The sequence below is a fragment of the Camellia sinensis genome, chromosome 7, assembly GCF_055761805.1.
Source record: "Camellia sinensis isolate YWXY chromosome 7, ASM5576180v1, whole genome shotgun sequence".
Taxonomy (NCBI): domain Eukaryota; kingdom Viridiplantae; phylum Streptophyta; class Magnoliopsida; order Ericales; family Theaceae; genus Camellia; species Camellia sinensis.
Window position 1 is genome coordinate 166,527,728 of NC_138967.1, and position 23,775 is coordinate 166,551,502.

Sequence of the window (23,775 nt, forward strand, 5' to 3'; positions counted from 1 at the left end):
AAAATTGTTATTTTTGTAAGTTCATAGTCAAGAATTGAAGCGTTACTCCCCCACAGAAAGAATAAAAATGAAACAAATAAACATATAACAATAAAGAAGTATGAACCACTGATTACTGATGGAAGCCGTAGCAATTCGTTCTCTATCAAGCTGAAGCATAGTTTTATAAAGCATACTTATCAACAATTGTTGATCCTTTAATGAACTATAGAACGAATTTTCTCGATTCCAAACATCTTAAAAAAATGTTTAAATCTTAGTGAATAAAATCCTGTAAAACAGATTCAAAAAATGAAGAATGATAAGGGGAAGGTGCGTAATAAAATCTCAGTGTACCTACATTTCCACACATCCGTTGCATATTAAAAAGCAGTTACATTCACATTCAATACCACTGATCCAAATCTACATTCAGAGCTTTACAAAAGATACATATTCAATTTCAAACTAGTCCATAGCTTCTTTGGAATTTGGATGTGTTTTAATCTGGTACATTCATAGATGAAAAACAACCTCTCGATTCTTTGTATCCTCTCAGAAGAATAAAAAAAAGTATGCCCCTGCTATTACTACAAATATACAAATATATTTGCACATAATTTGGATTGGACATTTTTCATGAGCATTTCCAAACCAGTTTCTTTGTCCACAAACATAAATCCAACAAGTAATTTCAAAAAATTGAAGTTAATATAAGATCATGGTCTCGTGTTCCACTTCAATACTAACCAATCATGGTCACAGAAACTAGTGAACTACATATATACACAAACATACATATATGACTAAAAGAATCTGACAGTCCATCGTTGACACTGGATCTTGTAGCTAATTGCACTAATGTAAAGTATTAGCCAAAAAAATAAAATTCGTTAACAATTACTCCCTCTATCCTATATTGTTACTCCTTATTTCCAATTTAGGATGCCCAAAATATAGTCCTCTTTGAAAATTCAACATAAATCTTTCTAATTTTCCAAAATAGTCTTATAAATATTGAAAATTTTTGGAAATCAATGCCCTTTTAATTTGAATTTGAATTATAAGTCCCCTTAAAAAGTTGGAATTGCCAAAAGGGACTAACATTGTGAAATAATCATAATAGAATATGTTCATAACATGTTCAACTAAATTATAAGTTTATAACATTGATGTCAATCTTTACAGAAAAACAAGAAAATTAAAAGACACCCAAAAAACTAAAATTGCATCAGAAAAATTGAGAATATAAGTTCAATAATATATCACTACCTCAACCCTTCCAAAGAACTTGATAGCTAAAGGGGAGAATAATTGTGTCACTGTGATCAGCAGCTCAAGCCATGATTAGTATAAAAAATGATTATGGAATATGGAATGTAACACAAAATCAACTACCCATATTACCATCATGATAAGCTTGGCTATAGCTCAACATTATGCTTGGAAAGTGAAGAAAAATTCGTGACTTCCCCTTGTTTGGGTGTTTAACAAGTAGGAGGGGAAAGAATTGAGAGGGATTGTAAAATCCCTATGACTACAACTTTTGTTCACCTCCAAAATTGGGAGGTATTGGAGGGGCCATTTTTGCCCCTACTTCTAATTAAAAGTGAGTTCCAACCATACCCTCTTCGATTCATTTGGATTGTGTGTAGATCATAGATTTGAGTTCCAACCATACCCTATTCCATTCTCTTTCCCTTCTTTTTGATTACTCTTCTTCGCCTTTTCCCTCCATTTATTATCCAAACAAAAGGTTGTAGCCCTTCCCACCCATTCTCTTTGTCTCCCCTCCCCCTCCCACTCTCCAATTCCCACCCGTTATGCCTTCAACTGAAAATTATGTTATTCACTTTATAATAATCATATTAACAACAAAAGTAAATATCAACTGTCAAGAACATTAAACCAAAAAGGCTTCAACATGTCAGCACATAGTTTTTCTCTTAAATGGAAGTTAACATTACCGGGTCAATCTCGTATTCTTTAGTAAAGCAAATCTTAAGGTATTTAGACAAGTAAAAAACATTAAAGCAGGGATTCAATGTGTGTGTTAGCACGCACCACTAAAATTAAGCAAGGATTTGACCCAGATTTTTAAAATTTGCTAGATCAATTAAATTAGTTTGCAATAGATCAAAACTTTGGGACAAAAGGCTTGTTGAGTTGAGTTGCATAGAACAAAACTGCAAGTGGCACAAATTGAAAACAATCAGAATCTGATTGTTAGTCTTGAATGAAATGTTTCAATTAAACAGGGAATAAATCACAAATCTACAAACCTAATAATTTTGTGTCATCAGTCAAATTTGGTCTAGCTTTTGGTAAGATATCCAAATCATTTGAACAACCATATTTATCTTAAACAACTACATTTTGTGCGTAAACATACTTGATAGCATATATTCTTCTATATATTAACATAATATGATCAAATTTATGTCTAACAATACACTGTTTACTTGTGCATATATTGTGCCATGAAATTCATAAGTATCACAGTAACTAGGAATAAATTTCTTCTTCAAATGGAAAACTTTGAATATGTACTCAAAACATGGTTAAAATATAAGGAAGAGGGGGGGGGGGGGGGGGGGGGGTAACGAAAGGCAAGATCAACTAATTTGTATATTCCTTTACAAAAAAAAAAATGCCAAGGCACAAAATTAAGACCGTATCTACAATCACTATGCCTGACAAGCATAAGTCACATAAAAGCTACTCTACTTGAGCAAGTTGATCATTTTGATCATCCTTTGATCATGGTAATTTTTTTAAATTTAAAAAAATAATAACAGTCCAAAAGCATAAAGTAGACAACAAATTAATCAGCAACTTCACTAATATCATTAAATTTTAGTGGGTCATGCAAGAGCTCTTAACTAAGTTAAGAAATTAAGTACTAAATTCAAATAAAAATGAGCTACTAAGCATTAGAAGCTTACCCAATGATAACAGAACTAGAATAATGATGAGAAGCTCTATCCCCTGCTCTTGGGAATCAATTAATCGACTCGATGTAGAATGAGATTGAAACAAACCCAAAATCACAAGAATTCCACTAAAAAAAATATCGAATTCAGAGCAAAATTGAAGTAATCAAGGTATCTTTCGAGCTTCTTTACAGAAAATAAGCACACAATGGTTCAATAGAAGCTGTGGAAATGGCGAAATTGCACAACTCCAATACACAATCTTCTTCGCTCGACACAAATTCAATCATTAGGCCTATTTTCCAGAGGTAAGATTAGATTAACACGAACAAATAAGCAAACCCATTAAAAAACAAGGCAAACCCAAAATTGGTAATACAGCACCAATCAAATATTTGGCTTTCACAAGCCCTAAATAGCACAAATCAAAGAAAAGAAGATGGTGAAGAAGAAGAAGAAAACTTGGAAATCGATAACAATAAAGTCTCACCTTCGGATGCTCATGAAGTTCAACCAACTTCACTGTTGGCCTGTGCCAACATCATGGTGGAGGTCGCCGGCATGGGTGAGGGATACGGTTGTGGAGGCTGAGGTGGGAGTCGACGAGAGCAGAGGTGCAGTCGGGGAAGCAGAGCGTTGGAGTTACCGCAAAGGGCGTAAAGTGGAGGTTTGATGCAGTTCCGGCGGCACCGCTGGAGATGAAGAACGGCGGTGTTGGGACAGTGGTAGTGTCGTCAGAGATGAGAAGAACGGTGTTGGGAAATGAAGAAAGAGAGAGAAGACAAAGGGTTTGGTTTGGTATTTCCACAGTATACCATATATATATACATATACACAACAAGAAGAAAATCAAGACATGTGAATCCAAAATAACAGGTATAAAACCCTAATAAAAAATAGCAAACACAGATATTACAGAGCTAAACAAATATTCAGAGAGGATGAAATTCGAGTATCAAATCAGAAATTGAGATAGGGTTTGTACCTGTGGAGAGACCTATTGAAATGGGAAAAATCTAAAGAGAGAAAGAGAGAGGTGAGGATTTCACAAGGCATGTTTGGGAATTTTGAAGAGGAAATTTTGATGTTTGGCGCTGGAAATTTTGATTTTGGCACTAATTTTTTTCGATCGCGCACCTTTCACGATAGGAATTGCAGGTCGTGAAAAATGTTATATTTTAAGTGGCTGAGTTTTTGTACGTCATGAAAAGTCAAATTTTTAACGATTGATTTTTTGTGCGTCGTGAAATGTTTAATATTTTTAACAGTTGGTGTACGTGTGACGTGTATAGTTAATGTATTAACGGTATGCCATATGCGCATCATAGAAAGTTTTATTATTTACGGCTAATATTGCAAGCCGTAAAAAAAATCATCGTTATTAGCATTCACGACTGTAGACACCCCATTTTTTACCGTCCTCAAGACTTGAACGTCATCGTTTGAACACTCGATGATCATCCATGTTCGTGTTCGTTTTGAGTTCCCGAAGGTCTCGGCTGCGTGTCTTGCCCTAGAATCTCTCAACTTGTCTATTTTGTGCTTGGTTGTGGACCAAGGATTTGTGATTTTGCTTCTGAGGAAAGAGGGTGGCTTGTTGGCCATCCTCAGACCCCATCGGCTATGGCATGATGCCATCGGCCTTGCTTCCTTGCCATCGGCCATGAATGTTGGCCGGTCGGCACTTTTGTTGGTCGGTCGATACTTATTTTGGTCGATCGACCATATTTTCTGGCTGAGGCCTTTTCTTTGCCTTTTTCAGGCATTGTGCATGCCAGTTGTGCCAGCTGGTGAGCATAGACTCTCCCCTCCATACACGTGTATGGAGGGATTTGAACCAAAGCTTAGCTTCTCTAAGAAGCTTTGAATTTGATTTCCTATAAGAAGGGAGCCTCCCCTCCCTTTCCAGGGGTTTAGCAAAATAGATATAGAGTTCATATATCCCTCTCTCTCTATATCTCTCTTTCTCTATATTTGTGTGTGTGTTTGTGACCTAAAGTGTGTTTTTGTTCATACTTTTGCACTAGAGCACCTAATAGAATACCTTCATTTGGTTGCTGAGGCACTAGGAAGTTAGTTTTAGAGTTCTTGGGTTGGTTTTGATCCAAGGGAGTGGCTGGAGTTGTGTTCTTGAAGGTGTTCTTCAAGAGTGAGCAACTAACCTTTTATTTTCCCATTTTGGCTTAAGCTTTTAAACCTATTTGCATATTGTTTCAAGTTTAACTATAAACTGAAAAAAGTTCTATTTTTATATGCTTAAGATGATTGTTTAAGGTCTCTTTTGGGTTGGGGGTTGTCTACCCCCTCTTAGGCCTTGTTTGGCATTATTTTGGGTCATCCTTTTTGGCCTTTATTCTTGCTTTGGCTTGACTTTTCTACCACTAAAATCCAGAGGATTTTCAGTGGTGGAAAGGTGGTTTTAGAGTCTTGCATAGGAGAGGGACACCCCTCTCTCCTTGTGTCTCTTTTGCTTGTGTTAATAGCTCATAATGGTAGCATGATTGCTTAGCATGTTTTGACTTCATTTCAGCATGTATTAAGCCTTATTTTTCCATGTTACACCTCTGTCCAAAGTTGGTTTAATGGCTTCTTACATGCACCATGTACTTGCCTTGTAATCCCCTCATTTGCCTAAACATGCACCATGCATTTGGACTATCATGCTCGCATTTTTTGGCTCAACTCAAAGGGACTTTTAGTCATATTTCAGCATGCTAAAGCTCTATTTGGTGTGGTTTTTATCATATATGCATTGCTTCGTATAGCTACCATATATCCTAGCTTGTTGGCTTTGAGTGTCCAAGTCATTAGCATGCACTACTTGGACCTTTTATTATGATTTGGCATCATTCCATATGAGATTTCAGTCCATGTAGTGTAGCCATACACTTGTATTTGTCATCCTTCCAAAGTTTTGAAGAGTTGGTATTTGATGCCTCATGATTGGATTATTGTGCATGCCACCATGCTTAGGCATTTGGGATGCAATCTAAGTGGGTTTGGGGGCATATTCTAACTTGCCATAACTCTGATTTTGGTTCCTTAAGTTATACCATGTTTGGTTGAAATAGGTGTAGTGTAACACCTCTTTGTTAGCCTTGCATGCTTCATGTTTTGCGTTCACCTTTCTAGTATGTTTTAGCCTCATTCCATGCATGTTCTAGTCTTGTTTTGGCCTGTCTTGGGACTGTTTTGGGTCACCTTGGCCCTTTGGGGCATGGTTGATATGGCCTTAATACAAGCACCTTGTCTAGCCTTAAGCCTTGAACTTCCTTACATGTTTTGCTTGACTTGTTTGAGTAGTTTGGCACCACTCCTTGCATGATTTCAGAGCTTACCTTGTTGCCACATTATCATGTTTGTCACTTCTTGCTAATGTTTGAGGATTGTATATTGTTGCCTAGTTCTTAGGCCATTACATTCGCAGGCATATTGTGCATCTCATTCCATCATTTCTTGGAGCTTTGGCCACTGTTTTGGTATGGCTGAGGCCTATTCATTTTCAGTATAAGTCCATAGATCATGCGGTTTGTGTATTGTTGTATGCTTACCGCATTGCATGTTATTGCATACTTATTGTCGGTATCACTGTTGCATGCCTATCACATTATATGTTTGCATATCTAGGTCACATAGTCATATTGCATACTTATTGTATATCATGTTGTTTACATGTTAGGTTGCATTGTATTGCATTTGTCATGGGCATGTTACATTCCCTTACATTTCCATGTTGCATTGTACTTGGTTGTATGCATTGCATTGTGTTTGGTTTGGGGTGTCAAACCAAACACGAGGAACGAGGAACGTTCCTACTTGAAGTGATGAAACGTGCCTCAATCCTCGGTCGCCGATGCTCTTGATCAAGCATGATAGAGTTCTAGGCATTCATATGTTTTTGTTGCATTCATTCCACATTGATTTGCACACTTGGCTCCTTTGGCCATCATGCATTGAAATGCGCGATTGATGGTCCGAGGGTCGAGCACTACACTCCCTTGAGTTCATGACATGATAGGGAGGGTGTTTGTGCACACATTGCCTTGAAAATGCATTGCCATGCTCTGTTTGTTCTCTGCTGCAGCAAAATAGCATTTTGCAGGAAGATATGGCCGACCGGCCATCTTCAGTGCCGATCGACTAAACATTTTTGACCGAGATCCTCACAAATGGTCGGTGACCAATTCCACATGGCCGGTGACATCTCACAGTGTTCAGGGAGTGGTTCGGAAGCATCTTTGGGACTTGTGCAGTTTTCAGAGGTGCAGAACAGTGCAAACAGAGGCAATATGTGGCATGGCAACGGGTTTCCGAGCGAGGCGATCGAGCATGCATCATTCAATCATTCCGAGGTGGAGCTGCGGCAGCCTCTTTAGTTTCGTAGCTTAGTAATTTGTTTAAATTAGTTAAGAGTTATGTAATAATTAATTAGCTAGGGTAGTTAATTAATTAGTTGATTTGTATTATTTATTCGGACCCTCCGTCGAGAGGGCGAATTTTGTAATAAGTGCGCGTGAGTGTGTGAATGTCTTCCAACCCCACGTCTTTCTCCCTTTTACTTACCTGCTTTCAATGGTTAGTTTTAGGTCATGTTTTAATTAGCATCCTTATGCTCGCATGTTTGCATCATTTATCTGTATTACATGCACCGAGCTCGACGTATCATACTAACTGCATAGTATTTCAATTCCAACTTGAATATGTGTATCAAGTTGTCGCATTTCACATGCCATTCTTAGATAGCCGAGCCTATTCTAGTTGCATTTTGCATGTGTTGCATTGCGCATCTTAATATAGGTAGGATCATGCATTGATTACTAACTAGCTATTGTTTTGGCTCGGAGTACTAGGTAAGCTTTTATGCTTTAGCATCTTGCATAAGTATGAGTATTAACATGACCGTATGCTTGCCATGAGGCTAACTGTTTATATGATATAACTGCTTGAGTGCCTGTGGGTGAAGGTTGGATTGCTTAAATTGGAACAATTCATCGAAATGCGAGTTTTAAGCCCACTTGAGAGTGGCAAAATCATGTTTTTCTTAAGGCCACTTGAGGGTGGCAAATCCACGTCTTAGCCTACTTGCGAGTAGCACCATCAAACCATTTTCAAATAAACAAACATGAAATGTTTTGTTCCAATTTAGGCGATCCGGTCTATACTTGTGTGTTGTGCGTATCACATAGTAATTTTAGGCTAATAACCAGAATAAGAACGCATGTGTTTTCAAAAACAAGCTATCATGTTTAGTACAGGCCAATCTTTGATCGGGCGAGCGGGGGTGCTCATTGCATGACCTTCCCCAATCGTACCCAAGTTCCCGAGCCGAGGCAACTTTGGTGATGACGGACACGTGGCCTTAGGCAATGAGTCAGGGTTTCCTAAATTTCCCCAAAATAAAATATTTAGGTGGCGACTCTGTATCTGGCAAAGCAGTCCATGTTTAGCACTTCTTTCTTAAAAATCAGTTTTTCAAAAACGATTTGCCGGATTTAGACTCTTTGGTGATTTATCGGTCTCGTATTGCATTTTGCGGGATTAGATTCGGAGCCGTGACATTTGAGTCCGAACTGTAATAGCATGAAGCCCAAGGGCGCGTCTACAACAACCTACGCAATAGACACGTCGTGGTTGGAAAATTATTTATGACATGCAAAAGATGCAAGTCGTAAAAGTGAGAAACCACGGTTTGCATTTACTGTATGTTGTTGATGTGAAGTCATAAAAACCCAGTTTTGTTGTAGTGTCCGACCACCACCCACTACTCATTTACCACCACAGGCTATCTCTAGCTTTGTGACAGTTCCAATAGCAAATACAAAAATTTTGAGAGGAGGATGCGACAAGTTCATCACCAGCATAGGTAGGTGAGAGTGTCACATTCTACTGAATTTCCTAGTGCAAAGACCCTGTTAGGTTTTTGTTATTGACAATCCCGTTTGACAAAACTCCTTTCAATTGTAATTTTATTCTATCTTTTATTTCAGTGAAGCTATGAGTATTTAGATGCGAATCCAACCTGAATTGTGCCTATGCCCGAATAAAATACAATAACCCATCCACAATATTAACTAAAAAAACATCATAAGAAGAGATAATCACTTCCATTAATTTCAATTTCTTATACAAAAGAGCAACACATGTAACTATACATTATCAGTCTAACTCTAAATCTATAGCATGTGTTACATAGTGAGGAACAAAACGAAAGATAAACAAATAAGAGAATGCCCTTAAGGCTTACAACTTTCCAAGTTAGTACTTGGTTACAACGAAATAGATTTAGATCCCAATACATATAAAAGCCCTTGGCTTGTACAAAACAAATACACAATTAAACAAAATGAAGCTCTTACTCCATGTCCTCCCAAGCTATTGCCTTGGCGGAGGCATATCATCTGCACTTGAAATGTTTTTCCTACATAAGGTGAGCCAAAGCATAGCAATTCCGGTTTTGACTCGACCCTTGTTGTATTTTGGATTCGAGTTTCTTGGATTTGTACTGTTGAATATGTCTTGCTTACCTTCTTTTCCCTTAAACTTGGCTATTGGATTGTTGTGGTTGTTTTTGGGACAGGTTGGTGTAGACACCCCATTTTTGACCGTCCTCAAGACTTGGACGTTACCGTTTGAACACTTGGTGATCATCCATGTTCGTGTTCGTCTTGAGTTCTCGGAGGTCTCGGCCACGCGCCTTGCCTCAAGACCTCTCAACTTGCCTATTTTGTGTTTGGTTTTGCACCAAACACTTGTGTTTTGCTCTTGAGGAGCAGGGAATAGCTTATTGGCCATCCCCACATCTCACCGGCCATGGCTTGAGGCCACCGGCCATTGTTTTGTTGCCATCGGCCAAATGTTTGGTCGGTCGACTATTTATTTGGCCAATTTGGCATTTTTGGCTGGCCGACTACTGTCCATCTGCTTTTGGCAGATATTTTATGCCAGCTATGCTAGCTGGCACCCACTTTGCCCCCCCTCCATACACATGTATGGACGGATTTCACTCTTGCTTAGCTTGTTTTGTAAGCTTTGCAAGAGTGATCCTCTATAAAGGGAGGCCTTCTCCTCCCTCCTTAAGGGTTACAAAAAAAGAGTTCCAGAGGTCTGAATTAGGGTTAGGTCTTGTGTATCTATCTATCTCTATATCTCCCTCTCTTTTGCTCTTTGTGTGTGTATTAAGGTGTTTTGTTCATAGTTTTGCACACAAACACCTACAGTTACACTTTCCTTTAGCTACTGAGGTACTAAGGAGTGATTTCCAGAGTTCTTGAGTTGATCTAAGCTTGGAGAAGGGGCTGGAGTGGTCCTTGTGAAGAAGGTCTTCAAGGGTAAGAACTTTACCCCTTTATTCCCTATTTTTGCATAGGATTTTATCCATCCTTGCATCTGTTTTTAAGCTTAACTTATAACATATAAAAGTTCTGATTTTAAGTGCTTAAAATAGTTGTTTAAGGTTGTTTTGGTGTTTGGGGTTGTTTGACCCCTCTTAGGCCTTGTTTGGCCCCCATTTTGTGCTATTTTGGTGAGCTCCGGGACCACCTTGTTTGGGCCTCCTCACCACTGAAATCCAAAGGGATTTCAGTGGTTCTGGATTTTAGTGGTGGGGATGGTGCTTTGAGGTCCTAAGAAGGAGAGGGTCATCCCCTCTCCGTGTTGTCTTCAAAAGTTTGTCATTTTAGCCTCATGTGTGAGCACCATTGTTGAGTTCATGTTGGCCATGTCTTAGCTAGTATTTGTGCTTATTTTTCCATGACATAGCACTATTTTAAGTTGGTTTAGACACACCATGCTTGCTTTGCATACTTGTCTTGTAATGCCATGAATTGCCTTAACATACTTTGTGCTTTGAGCCTTGTTTCTAGCATGTTTTTGGCCTAACTTTGTGAAGTTTTTATGCATGTCTTAGTATGCTTAAGGTCTGTTTGGAGTTGTTTTGGCCATCCATGACATGCTTTGCATAGCCACCTTGAATTTTGGCTTGTTAGCCTTGGGTGTGTGAGTGTTGAGAATGCATTACTTGGCTTGTTCCAGTGGTTTGGCATCACTTATAACATCATTTCAGTCCTTGTGGTATGCTTGTATGCTTGCATTTGATGCTCCTTTAATGCTTTAAGAGGTTAGTATCTTATGCTCCATGTTTGAACCCTTTTGCATGCCTTTAGACTTAGGCCATTTAGATGCCATCTAGGTGTGCCTTTGACCTTGTTTTGATCTGCCTTGGGGTGGTTTTGAGTCCCCATAGTCCTTTGGGACTTGCTTCATATAGCTATGGTTTAAGCCCCTTGGCTTACCTTGAGTTTTGGACATAGTTGCATGCCTTGTTTGCATTGATAGGTTGATTTGGCATCATTCCTCATGTATTTTCAGAGCTTGCTATGCTTGCCCTTGGTTCATGTTTTATCCTCTTTTAAGTTTGCTTAAAAGTTGCTTCTTTATGCTTAAGAGTTGGGCCATGTGTGCATGCATGTTTGTATGTGTTTTGGCCTTCATTTCCTTAGCATTTGGCCACTATTTTGGACCTAGTAGAGAGCTGTCCATCTTGGTGTAAGTCTCTCCTTTGCATGTTGTTGCATGCTCGCCTTGTGTGTTGTTGCATACTTGGCCTATCACATGTGTTGCATGCTTGAATCACATTGCATTGAGCATATTTTCTTTCTTTTGTCTTGGTTGCTTAACATGTTACGTGCTTGCATGTTTGCATGTTTGCATTGCATATTGCATGTTTGTTAGCTTGCACATGTTGTCACATGCCTTGCATGTTTGTTTGTTTAGGTTGTGTACTTAGTACACATTACTTGCTTTCATGCTTATGATTGCATACTTAGCTCACATGCCTAGGTTACATTGCATTGAGCATGCATGCCTTGTCTCTTGATCAAGTGATAGAGGTTGGGCCTTATGTGTTTATTTGGTTTGCATTTCATTTGACATCAAAATGCATAACTTGGCCTCTTTGGCCATCACGCATTGAAATGCGCGATTCGTGGCCCGAGGGTCGAGGACCATCCTCCTTTGAGTCATGAACATGATAAGGAGGGTGTTGGTGCACACATTTGCTTGAAATGTATTGTCATGCCATGTTTGTCCTCTGCTGTTGTCAAAACAGGATTCTGCAGGCATACATGGTCAGCCGACCATCTTTATTGCTGACCGACCAAACATTTGAGGCCGAGAGCTGAATATTTGGTCGATGACCCTTCTACCATGGTCGGTGATGCTCCACAGTGTTCAAAGAGTGTTCCTTGGGACTTGTGCAATTTTCAGAAAAGCAGAGCAGGGTAAACAGAGGCAGCTTGTGCATGGTAACGGATTTCTGAGCAAACCCGAGCACGCATGCATTGGACCCTCTTCCCGAGGCTGTTTTATTGCTTTCTTTGCTTAGTTAATTTGCTTAACTAGTTAAGTGGTCTGTAATAATTGATTAGCTTGTAGGTTAATTAATTTGTATTATTCTTTTGGTCCCTCCGAGCGAGGGTGAATGTGTAATAAGTGTGGGTGTGTGTGTGCATGTCTTCCAACCCCCATTTCTTCTCCCTTTTACTTACCTGCTTTTGATGGTTAGTACTAGGCATATTTAATTTAGCATACCTTATGCTATGCATGCGTGCATTCATTCATCAGTATTACATGCACCGGGCTCGGCGCATCATGCTAACTGCATGGTATTTCCGAACAAACGAATATGCAATGCTTTGTTCCAAATTAGGCGATCTAGTCTATACTTTTGTGTTGTGCGCATCACATAGTAAGATTAGCTAATTAATCGGAAAAAGAACACATAACGTTTTCAAAACTAGATATCATGGTTAATAGAGGCCAATCTTCGGATCGGGCGAGCGGGGGTGCTCATAGCTGACCTTCCCTGATCGTATCCAAGTTCCCGAACCGAGGCAACTTTGGTAATGACGGACACGTGGCCTTAGGCAAACGAGTCAGGGTTTCCTAAATTCCCCCATAAAAAAATATTTAGGTGGCGACTCTGTAACTGGCAAAGTAGTCCATGTTTGGCACTTCTTTCTAAAAATCTGTTTTCTCAAAACAATTTGCCGGATTTGGACTCTTTGGTTCAGATTTAGAACCGTGACAATTTGAGTCCGAACTGTAGTAAACCCACAAATGAACAGAACAGGGATTTTCCTCCCGGGGCGTTCGAGGGACGTCTACAGTTGGTTGCTCGTTTTCCCAACTCTTATTGCCCAGAATTTTGCTCTTCCGCTCGAGTGGCACTTCTTGCACTCGAGCAGGCTTTGTAAACTCTCAATACTTTTGCAGGTCTGTAAAACTATTGTGAGAGTGTATTCTACGCTCAAGCAGTTCTTTCTCTACTCAAGTGGGCTCAGCTCGAGCGGCCTTTCTTGTGCTCGAACGTTGGCCTATTGTCTGCAAAACCACTGGATGTGTGTATTCTATGCTCGAACGTCACTTCTTGCGCTCGAGCGGACTGTGCGTATATCAATTCGTAAAAAGGTCATTTTACATCATTTTTTTAAATCTATTTATCTCCAAACCCTAAAATTGAGACCCTCTCTCTCTAAAACCTACCTTCTCTCTACTTTTTCATCTAGATCTAGTGATTTCTCCACCTTTGTACCTTTGTTAAAAAGGTAGAGCACTTCAAGAGCTATGTTTTGATCCAAATAAATCTTGGTTTCGGCGTCTTTGGAGTTTCTCCGCTTCTCCCTTGGTCTTCTAAGCTTGAGATAGGGACTTTCTACATTCTCCTATGAGTTTTATTTTAGCTATTTGTGGTTGTGTAAATAAATGTACGGATTTGGAGGATTTTAGACAAACCTAGGGTTTTAGTTTAAAATCAAAAGAGGGGTTTTCAAATGAAAATGTCGATATGAGGTTGTGTTGTGTTGAAATTGTTGATTTTGGCACATGGGTTGGGTTTTGGACAAAAATGGGGTTTTGCCCTAAAACTTCTTAAATAATTATTTTGCATAAATAATGAAATTGGTACTGGAAACATGAATTGGATGCATGTTCATATAAACGGTGGAGTTGGAAGTGTATTACCTCTCACCTACGGAAATTTGGATAATTTATCTGTTTTAGAGATTGTATAGGTGTATTTGGTTTGTGTTTGTAGAGTAGTTTTTCAGATAAAAAGTACAAAAACTTGTTTGGTTTACTTTTTTTCAGAAATGGTTTTGGAAAATTATTTTGGGAAGAGAGTTTTAAAAAAAGTGATTGATTTGATTTGTAGATTTGTATGGGAGAGAGAGTGATTTTGGAAAGTAGATAATCAAACAAAATTTTGAGATTTTTTTGAAAAAATTTGTTTGGTTTGATTATTCTTGAAAATTTGTTTGTAGAGAATTTTTCCCAATAATGTTTCTAAAAAACAAACCAAACAAGGCCTATATCTCTTAGAAATATCTGTTTTGGGCTATCGGTGGAGGAGTCATGATTGTTGTAGGAATTGCATGAGGATTAGGCGAATTGAAACTAATCTCTTATTGGTTGTCATTGAATATGACTGTGTTTTAATACATTGTATATGTATGATGTTTGGGAGGAGAAAGGGGATGTACTCCATATTTGGGAGAAGAAAGGGGATGGACTTCATTGAATTAAGTTGGCCTATGTGTTCAGGGCGAAAATCCCAAAAACATTGTGTATACATGGGTGCCGATTCCCGCGGACGAAATTTTCGTAAAATGGCAAATGGAAGTGTTTGTGTGATGACTATATTAATTTGAGAACCTTTGAGTTGTATCCTCAGTATGGTTGTTTGTAATGAATGGAAATAACTCATGAATTGAGATAAAAAGGCGATTAAGATAGCACGAATTACGATACAAGACTTGGCACAACATGGGTCCTAAAGGAATTGTGAATGATTTAGTGGCAAGCATTGTATATACACATCACATTTATATCTTTGTTAAGATTTATATATTGTGTTAGATTATTTCTACTAGGCTTTGGCTCACCCTCTTGGGAAAAACCATTTTTAGGTGCTGGTGATATGCCTCCGCCAAAGACTTAGCTTGGGAGGACTGTGGAGCTGAAGCTCACTTTTGTTCATTTTGTATTTATTTTCTTTTCAAGCCGAGGGCTTATGTGTATTGAGCTTTTGACTCGTTTTCTTGTAACCAAGCACGGTCTTGGAAAAATGTAAGCCTTTAGGGCATTTAGATATTTGTTAGCTTTCATTTCTTATTACTATTTGTAACACACGTAGATTCAAGATGAATCATTTATGAATGTATAAAGCATGTGCCACCTTTTATATATCAACTCTGATCAATGAAAGTACTTTGTTTCAACTTTATTTCCTCTTATGAGATAGGTTTTATTCTGATTATTTTGGAGACGTTACACAAAGCCTAATAGAAATAATTCAACACAACATATGAATCTTAAAAAAGCTATAAGGGTAAAATGCACATGCAATGCTCACAAAACATTTTATATCTCTTTCAGATCATGCCATGCTAGGTTTATATTACCATTCATGAAACACTTTCCCTTTTATAGAAAACTAGTTCGTTGATACAACTCTGTGAATCTCTAGGTACGTCTCTGCTAGCAGGCTATATAAGCACTACTCTTTTGTCATTTTTATCGATATTAACCAGAAGGCTCGACACCTATCCGCGTAGGTTTCTGGTCTTTCACCAAGGACACACAGGCCAACTTATCATAGTAACCACACCCCCAACCCAGTTCACCAAGTATTTACCATTTTCTCAAAACAATGTAATTATTACAAATGTGTAAATGTATGACAATGCTCGATACAATAGATGAGAAATAGTTTTCATTCTCCTAGTTCTCATGCAATTTCTACAACAATCACAACTATCCTCCACCGATAGCCCAGAACAAATATCTCTAAACAGATAAAATAATTTCCATTAAAATAAATTTTCCAAATTTCGAGATGTGAGTGATAATACATACCTAACTCTACCATCTTAATCAATAACAATTAAATTCGATGTTTCCAACATCAATATCATTATTTGTAATAAAAAAAGAATCAACATTTAGGGCAAAACCCCCTTGTTCCAAGATCACTTCCAAATTTCAAAAGCCAACCATTTTGTTATCTCCACACCTCATTCCCAACCCCATAATCATTTTCATGAAACCATTTGAAAAATCCTCATTTTAACTTAGAACCAAAACCCAAGATTTATTCAAAAGTCCGTTTCTTTCACAAGATGGCTTTATAAAAACATAAGTTAAAACCCATAAGGAGGTGCGAAGAATCCCTACCTCAAGCTTAGAATGTGGAAGAGAAAAACTCAGAGAAACTCCATGTCAAAAAAATCACAAGCTACTCAGATCAAAAGAAAGCTCTTGACACGATCTACAAGTTATCTTAAAGAATCAAGGTGTGAAGACACCTCTAGGTGAGTAAATCTAAGGATGTAAGTGGGGAAAAATGAGTTTTGAGAGAAAGAGGGAGTTACGGGTGTGAGAGAGAAAAGAGAAACAACTAATGAGATAAAGAAACTTTGGGTCTATTTATAGTGACTAGGTATTAATAGAATAGTAGCTCCAAGGTTAAATGAAAAGAACAAGTCAAAAATTCCCAAAAAGTACGGCCTAAGCTGAACAAAATCTTGAAAAAAAGAGTCACAGGGGTCGACCCTTGCAACAGTGGTGTCAACCCTCAAGAAGAAAAGTTAAGACACTGTGTTTGGCAGCAGGCAAGGTGTCGACCCTTGGAGCAAAACAAGACAAAGAAAATAAGGTAATGTCGACACCAACAAGGATGGTGTCGACCCCTAAAGCCAAAACCAAACATGAGGAGAAGGGAATGATCATCACGAATATGGTCTCTCGGACTAAAAAATAATAAATGGGTCAAGTCTAAATCAGGATCGCTATAACCTTTTCCCCTTAAGAAATTTTGTCCTTGAAATTTTAAATCAACATTCAAACCAAGTTTAAACTAGTTACGAACATAATAGGAAATCAAATCACCACCATGACCCATCCACCGGTCAATCACTCACATGACAAGAGTAACCAAATTCTCGAAAATGAATATACAATTCACATTTCCAAACATGCACAATGTTGATATTACGTTAACATAATAAATGTTCAATACATGTTCAAATATTAACAAATAGGTCCAGATACTTCTCACGGACTTCCAATTCACGCTCTCAAGTGGCTTCCTCAACCCCATGATATCTCCATAACACCTTTACTAAAGGAATTATCTTGCCACGCAAAGCTTGGTCTCAAGTATCCAAAACTCTAACCGGTCTCTCCTCATACAATGCATCCTCATCTACTTCTAACTCAATCCAATCCAACACATGTGATGGATCCGGTTTGTACTTCTGAAGCATATAGATATGAAACACATCATGAACCCCAGAAAGCTGTGACAGTAAGGCCAAACAATAAGCTACCTCCCCAATCTGTTCTAGGATCTCAAAAGGTCCAATAAATCTAGGAGACAACTTCCCACTCTTTCCAAACCTCATCAAACCTCGTTTAGGCGATATTTTCCAAAAGACATGATCTCCTACCTCAAAGGATAACTGTCTCCTTCAATGGTCGACATAGCTCTTCTGGCGACTCTAAGCCATAACTAACCTTTTATGAATAAGCACAATATTATCTATCATTTCCCAAACTAGCTTAGGACCCATCATAGGTGCATCACCCACCTCGGCCTAATATACGAGTGATTTACACAGTCAACCATACAAGGCCTCAAATAGTGCCATGCCAATACTCGACTGGAAGGTATTGTTGTAGGAAAACTCCACTGAACGTAAGTGTCTTTCCCACGACCCCTTAAAGTCAAGAATACAACCTCGAAGCATATCCTCTACGATCTGAATGGTACGCTCTGACTGTCTGTCAGTCTAAGGATAATAGGTTGTGCTAAAAGTCAACTTAGTGCCCAAGGCATTCTGTAGGCCCTTCCATAACTGAGTTGTGAAACGTGGGTCTCTATCTGAAACAATAGTCACTGGAATCTCGTGAAGTCGAACTATAACCCTAATGTAAAGGTCGGCAAGATAATCTACTGAGTTACTCGTGCGCGTAGGTACAAAGTGCGCCAACTTAGTCAATCGATCAACTACCACCCAAATGGCATCGTTACCCCATTGAGTCCTCGGAAGGCCCACAACAAAATCTATTGCGACATGCTCCCTTTTCTACTTGGCTATAGGCAAGGGTTGCAACAAACCCGCTGGCCGTTGATGTTCGGCCTTCATTTGCAGACAAGTAAGGCACTTTGATCCAGACACGGCTACGTCCTTCTTTATACCCATCCACCAAAACTGGTGGCTAAGATCGCGGTACATCTTTGTGTCTCCCGGGTGCACCGCAAGGCGTAAATGATGAAACTCTCGGAGCACTTCCTCTCAATAAGACTTGGGTATGAAAAGACGATCAAGATATCAAACACTCGAGTCAGAATACACGTTCAAGCCCTTCTCTACCTTCCCACTGGAGATCTTCTCCCGGAGGGTTTCTATCTCAAGATCACCCTTTTGTGCTTTTATGGCTCGGTTCACAAGAGTAGGTTGTGCAATGACTGTAAACAAAGCAGCTAACTCGACAAACTCGCCAAGATGCAAATCGAACTCGCCAATAGCACCCAACATCTCCCATTCCTGGATGGCAATACTAGCTATACTACTAAAGAACTTCTCACTCAAGGCGTCGGCCACTACATTGGCCTTCTCGGGGTGATAGTGCAACTCAAAATCATAGTCCTCCGTAAATTCCATCCACCTTCTTTGCCTCAAATTTAAATCCTTTTGCGAAAACAAATATTTCAAACTCTTGTGATCGGAGAATACCTTAAATTTCTCACCGTACACATAATGTCTCCAAATCTTCAAGGTAAAGATCACAGTTACTAGCTCTAGGTCATGAGTAGGGTAGTTTCTCTCGTGGGTTTTCAACTACCGTGAGCCATAAGCTAATACCTTCCCGTCTTGCATCAAGACATAGCCCAAACCTTCCTGTGATGCATCACAATACACTAAATAGCCCAAATCCCTCTCCAGAATAATCAACACTAGAGCGGTGGTAAGTCTAACCTTAAGCTCTTGGAACGACTTTTCACAAGTCTTACTCCACACAAACTTGATTCCCTTCCTCGTCGATCTAGTCAAAGGTGAGGCTGGTCTATAAAAATCCTTCACAAACCAACGATAATACCCGGCCAACCCTAAAAAACTACGAATCTCAAAGGTATTCTTAGGTTGCTCCCAATCTTGCACTGCTTCTATCGTAGAAGAGACTACAGTTAAGTCTTCCCTGGACACCACATGGCCTAGAACCTTAACCTCTTTTAACCACAATTCAGATTTTCTAAACTTAGCATATAGTTTGTGGGCTCTAAGAAATTCAACTATGACTCACAAATGTTCCTTGTGTTCCTCCTCGGAGGGTGAGTAAATCAAAATGTCATCAACAAAGACAACCACGAAACGATCTAGAAACTCGCAAAAGATCCGATTCATCAAGTCCATAAACATGGCTGGTGCATTGGTTAACCCAAAAGGCATCACTAGGAACTCATAATGGTCATACCCCGTACGAAATGCCGTCTTCTAGATATCCTCCTCCCTGACCCTCAACTAGTAATAACCCGATCTCAGGTCTATTTTAGAAAGGTAGCAAGACCCCTTCAACTGATCAAACAAATCATCTATACGAGGCATTGGGTACTTGTTCTTAACAGTTATACAAAATCGCAAGGCACCATCCCTCTCCTTGGCAAGAAGAGCTAGTGCTCCCCAAGGTGAGGTACTAGGGCGAACAAAACCCTTACCTAACAATTCTTGGAGTTGAATCTTCGACTCACTCAACTTGGCAGATGCAAATCGATAAGGTGCCATAGAGATCGATGTCGTGCCAGGCACTAAATCAATTGAGAACTCAATCTCACGGTGAGGTGGTAAACTAGTGAGATCCTTAGGAAAAATGTCCAAGTATTCACAAACTACTTTCAGCAAATCAACCTAGACTTCATCACACTCACTACCCAAGAAGTTGGCATGAAGACAACTAAGCTCACTCCACCCACGCGGATCATACACCAACTATAAAACTCTATCGGCTCTGTCCTTCATGAAATAAAAGCAATCACCGCTCAAGGTACATACAGTAACCCTCTGATGGTAACAATCTATGATAGCTTGATATGACGACAACTAGTCCATACCTAGAATAGCATCAAAACTAGACATGTCAATCAACACAAATGCAAAAGGAAGTCGGGGACTGGCAACCTCAATGTCACAACCACGACACCCTCTGCTCCATGACAATCTCACCACCAATAGGTGACATTACACTGAGTGGAGATGCTAACCGAGCCAACTCTAACCCCAATGTCGATGCAAATGCAGACGAGATAAAAGAATGGGATGTACCCGTATCAATCAACACATTGGTAATAGAATTGCATAACAGCAAAGTACCTCTCACTACCGAAGGTGCTAGCACTAAGTCTGGCGTGGTAATAGTATACATACGCCCCGTAGGTCTCTGCTCCACCTGCTCACCCCTCAAAGCATAAGTCTGATGTACTGACTGAGCCGAAGAGGCTCCCTGATTGGCCCTCGAGGCCTGAGCTGACTGTGCTGGCTGATGGCTCTATGTCTGCCTTTGGCCAGACACTCCAAATGTGCCGCCTAACTGAGGGCAAAACCTCATCACATGTCCTGTCTGCCCACACTGATAACAAGTAGGTGGCTGTCCACTCCTCTGACTCTGGCTCTAAGAACGAGCCGACGATGGTGCAGACTGTTGCCCTCCTCCCTTCTTCAAGCAAACTATAGACTTGTGACCCAGCTGGCCACACTTGAAATAGGTAATCCCTCCCTGTCCACCTCTCCCTGACCCAGAACTCGGTACAGAAAAAGTAAACCTAGACTGAGCTCCCTAGGACTGCTGTCGGGTGGAACCCCTCTGCCTCTTACTATCCCGTTTCTCTCCCTGAACCTCATAACTCCTCCTGGAGCCCTCATATGCTCCTCTTCTGCTTGAACCACGATCTCTAGATGAGCCGCAGCCTTCACAAGGCATCCATAGTCCCTAATCATTGACCCGACTACTTTGAACAAGAGTCCAGTCCTCAACCTCTTCTCAAACTTGAGACAACGGCATTCCTCAGTCGCCACGAGTTCCAGTGCAAACCTCGACAAGCTGGTAAAGGCAACCTCAAACTCGGCCACTGGTGTGTTAAGTTGCTTAAGCTTTAGAAACTGATCCCTCAACTTCTCCCTAGCAGTGGGAGATAAAAACTTGTCCTGGAAGGCATTGACGAAAGCCTCCCAAGTCACTCCAATATGCCCCCGCGCATACTTCCACCACTGACCCGCATCTTCCTTGAACTGGAAGGATGCCAAGGTCACCCTTAAACCATCGTCCTCGATGCCAAGCATCTCGAACGTCTAGACCATCTGCTCGAGCCATTCATCTGCTTTCAGTGGCTCCTTCGAATCCCCCAAAAACTCATCTGAATTAGACCGAAAAAACTCCCTCTTCAAGAAAAACGGCCATGTCTCAGCTCTGAGAATGTCTATAGATTCCCGCAAAGCCCCGGCCATTTCACGGGCCAAAGTGCTCATGGCCTGCTGGCCAACTGGTTTGGCTATATTGGCCTGACCAACCCCTTCTTTCTGCGCAGGAATATCATCCGATAACGGCACCTCATGCCGTCTAGGCCTGCCACGCCTACCACCACCACGTCCTCGTCCTGACATCCTAATGAAGGTTGTAATGCCCCAAAATAATTACAAAAATCCATCCACAATATCTAATATATGACAACAACAATAATAAGGTTATCTTCCATTAATTCAATATGATGTACAAAAGAGAAACATATGCATCATACATTCAAAAAGTCTAGCCCTGAATCTATAGCATATGTTGCCAGTTAAAGGAGAGGAAGGAAGATAAATAGATAAAAATGGCCTGAGGGCTTACATATTTCCAAGACAAGGCTTAGAAACAACAAAAGTGGATTCTAAATCCAATACATTTAAGCCCTTGGCTATACATAACAACCACAAAAAGGAATCTCTTGCTCCAAGTCCTCCCAAACTAATGTCTTGGCGAGGGTATATCATCAGCACCTGAAATATTTTTCCCACATAGGGTGAGCCAAAGCCTAGTAAAAATAATCTAACACAATATATAGATCTTAATAAGGATAGAAGTATAGTAAGCACATACAATGCCCGTGATAAAATCATTTATAACTCTCGTACAAAATCATGCTATGTCGAACTCATATTCAATCCATGTTATCTCAATTCATGAGTCCTTTCCACTATATTTAGACAACCTAACTGAAGATACAACTCAGTGGGACTGCAATCAATATAGTCATCATACAAAACACTTCCGTTTGTCATTTTATAGATATTTTGTCCACGGGAATCGGCACCCGTGTATATTCGTAGTTTTTGAGACTTTCACCCTGGACACTCCGGCCAACTTAATTTCAACGGAGTACATCCCCTTTCTCCTCACAAACATGAAGTACATGCCATTTCTTCTCCCAAACATTATACATGTGCAATGTATTTAAGATATGACAAGGGTCAATATAAATGGATGAGAAAATTAGTTTCAATTCACCTAATTCTGATGCAATTTCTATAACAATCATAACTATCCTCCACTGATAGCCCAAAACAGATATCTATAAACAAGCATACAATTTTCATTAAAGACAGACTTTTCCAAAATCTCAAAATAGGAGTGATACTACATATCCAACTCCACCCTTATCATTATCATCATTTCAATTTCACAATTTCCATATCAATTCCATTTTCTCTTTACAATCTCAAACATTCACATTTTTAGGCAAAAACCCCTCTTTTACATTTTGATTCCAAACCCTAGGTTTTTGACAAAAACCCCCAAAACACCATAATCTTTTAGAATATCAAATAGCTAAGGTAAAACCCATAGAAGAGTGTAGAAAATCGCTGCCTCAAACTTAGAAGAAGAAGAAGGAAGAAAAGCCCAAAAGTTGACAGTGAGGAAACAACGATTTACTCTGATCAAAACGAAGCCCTTAACAAGCTCTACACTTAATCTCAAAGGAGCAAGGTGAGGAGATGCTTCCAAGTGAGTAGATCTAAAGATCTTTGAGCGAAAAAATGGTTTTAGATAGAGAGAGAGCGTCTCATGGTTTAAAGAGAGGAAAGAGAAGATAAAGTGAAGAAAAGGTTAAGTGAGGAACCTATTTATAGTGCTAGGTCAAAGTGAAATGAAGTCCCAAAGTCAACCCAAAAGAACAAGTCAAAATTCCCAAGAAGTAAGGCCCAAAACTGACTAAAAATCTGGAAAAGAACTCGCAGGGGTCGACCCTTCCCAGACAGTTGTCGACCCTTCAAGAAGAAGTGAAGAAAAATAATGCTGGCAGCAACCAAGCTTTCGACCCTTGGACCCAAGGTGTCGACACTAAATTTCAGCAACCAAATCCAGATTCAGTAACAGACAAGGGTCAACCCTTCCCAGACTAACCCTTGAGGCCAACAACATAAGACAAGTGTCGACACCTCCAAGGCTGGTGTCGACACTAAATTTCAGTAGCTATTCCAAGAAAACAATAGCAAGATGGTGTCGACCCCAAACAGGGCGGTGTCGACCGTCGAAGCCAAAACCAAAAATGAAGAGAAAAGAACGAGCATCACGAATATGGTTTCCCGGATTCAAAAACAATAAAGAGACCGGGTCTAAGCCTGGATCGCTATAAAGGTAACACTAGTGATTAGCATATTTACAAATGTATTGAAGCTAACTTACTCACGTTCTAATGCGATAAACAACATTTAATTCATTCCACATAAGCACATAAACACAAACGAACTTTTTTTCTAGATAAAGATCATCC

The 23,775-nt window shown here is 39.7% G+C and overlaps 1 protein-coding gene across 1 annotated transcript in view; it reads right to left on the minus strand.

The window, feature by feature from the left end:
* LOC145796268 (uncharacterized) overlaps window positions 1-20,962 on the minus strand; it is a 30,999-nt gene extending 10,037 nt beyond the window's left edge. The window contains exons 1-2 of the mRNA XM_082881337.1: window positions 20,862-20,962; window positions 20,569-20,755 (exon numbers count right to left, since the gene is read on the minus strand). Coding sequence (XP_082737463.1) covers window positions 20,569-20,755; window positions 20,862-20,962 — 288 coding nt within the window. The remainder of the gene's footprint in view (window positions 1-20,568; window positions 20,756-20,861) is intronic.
* Window positions 20,963-23,775: the final 2,813 nt, after the last annotated feature.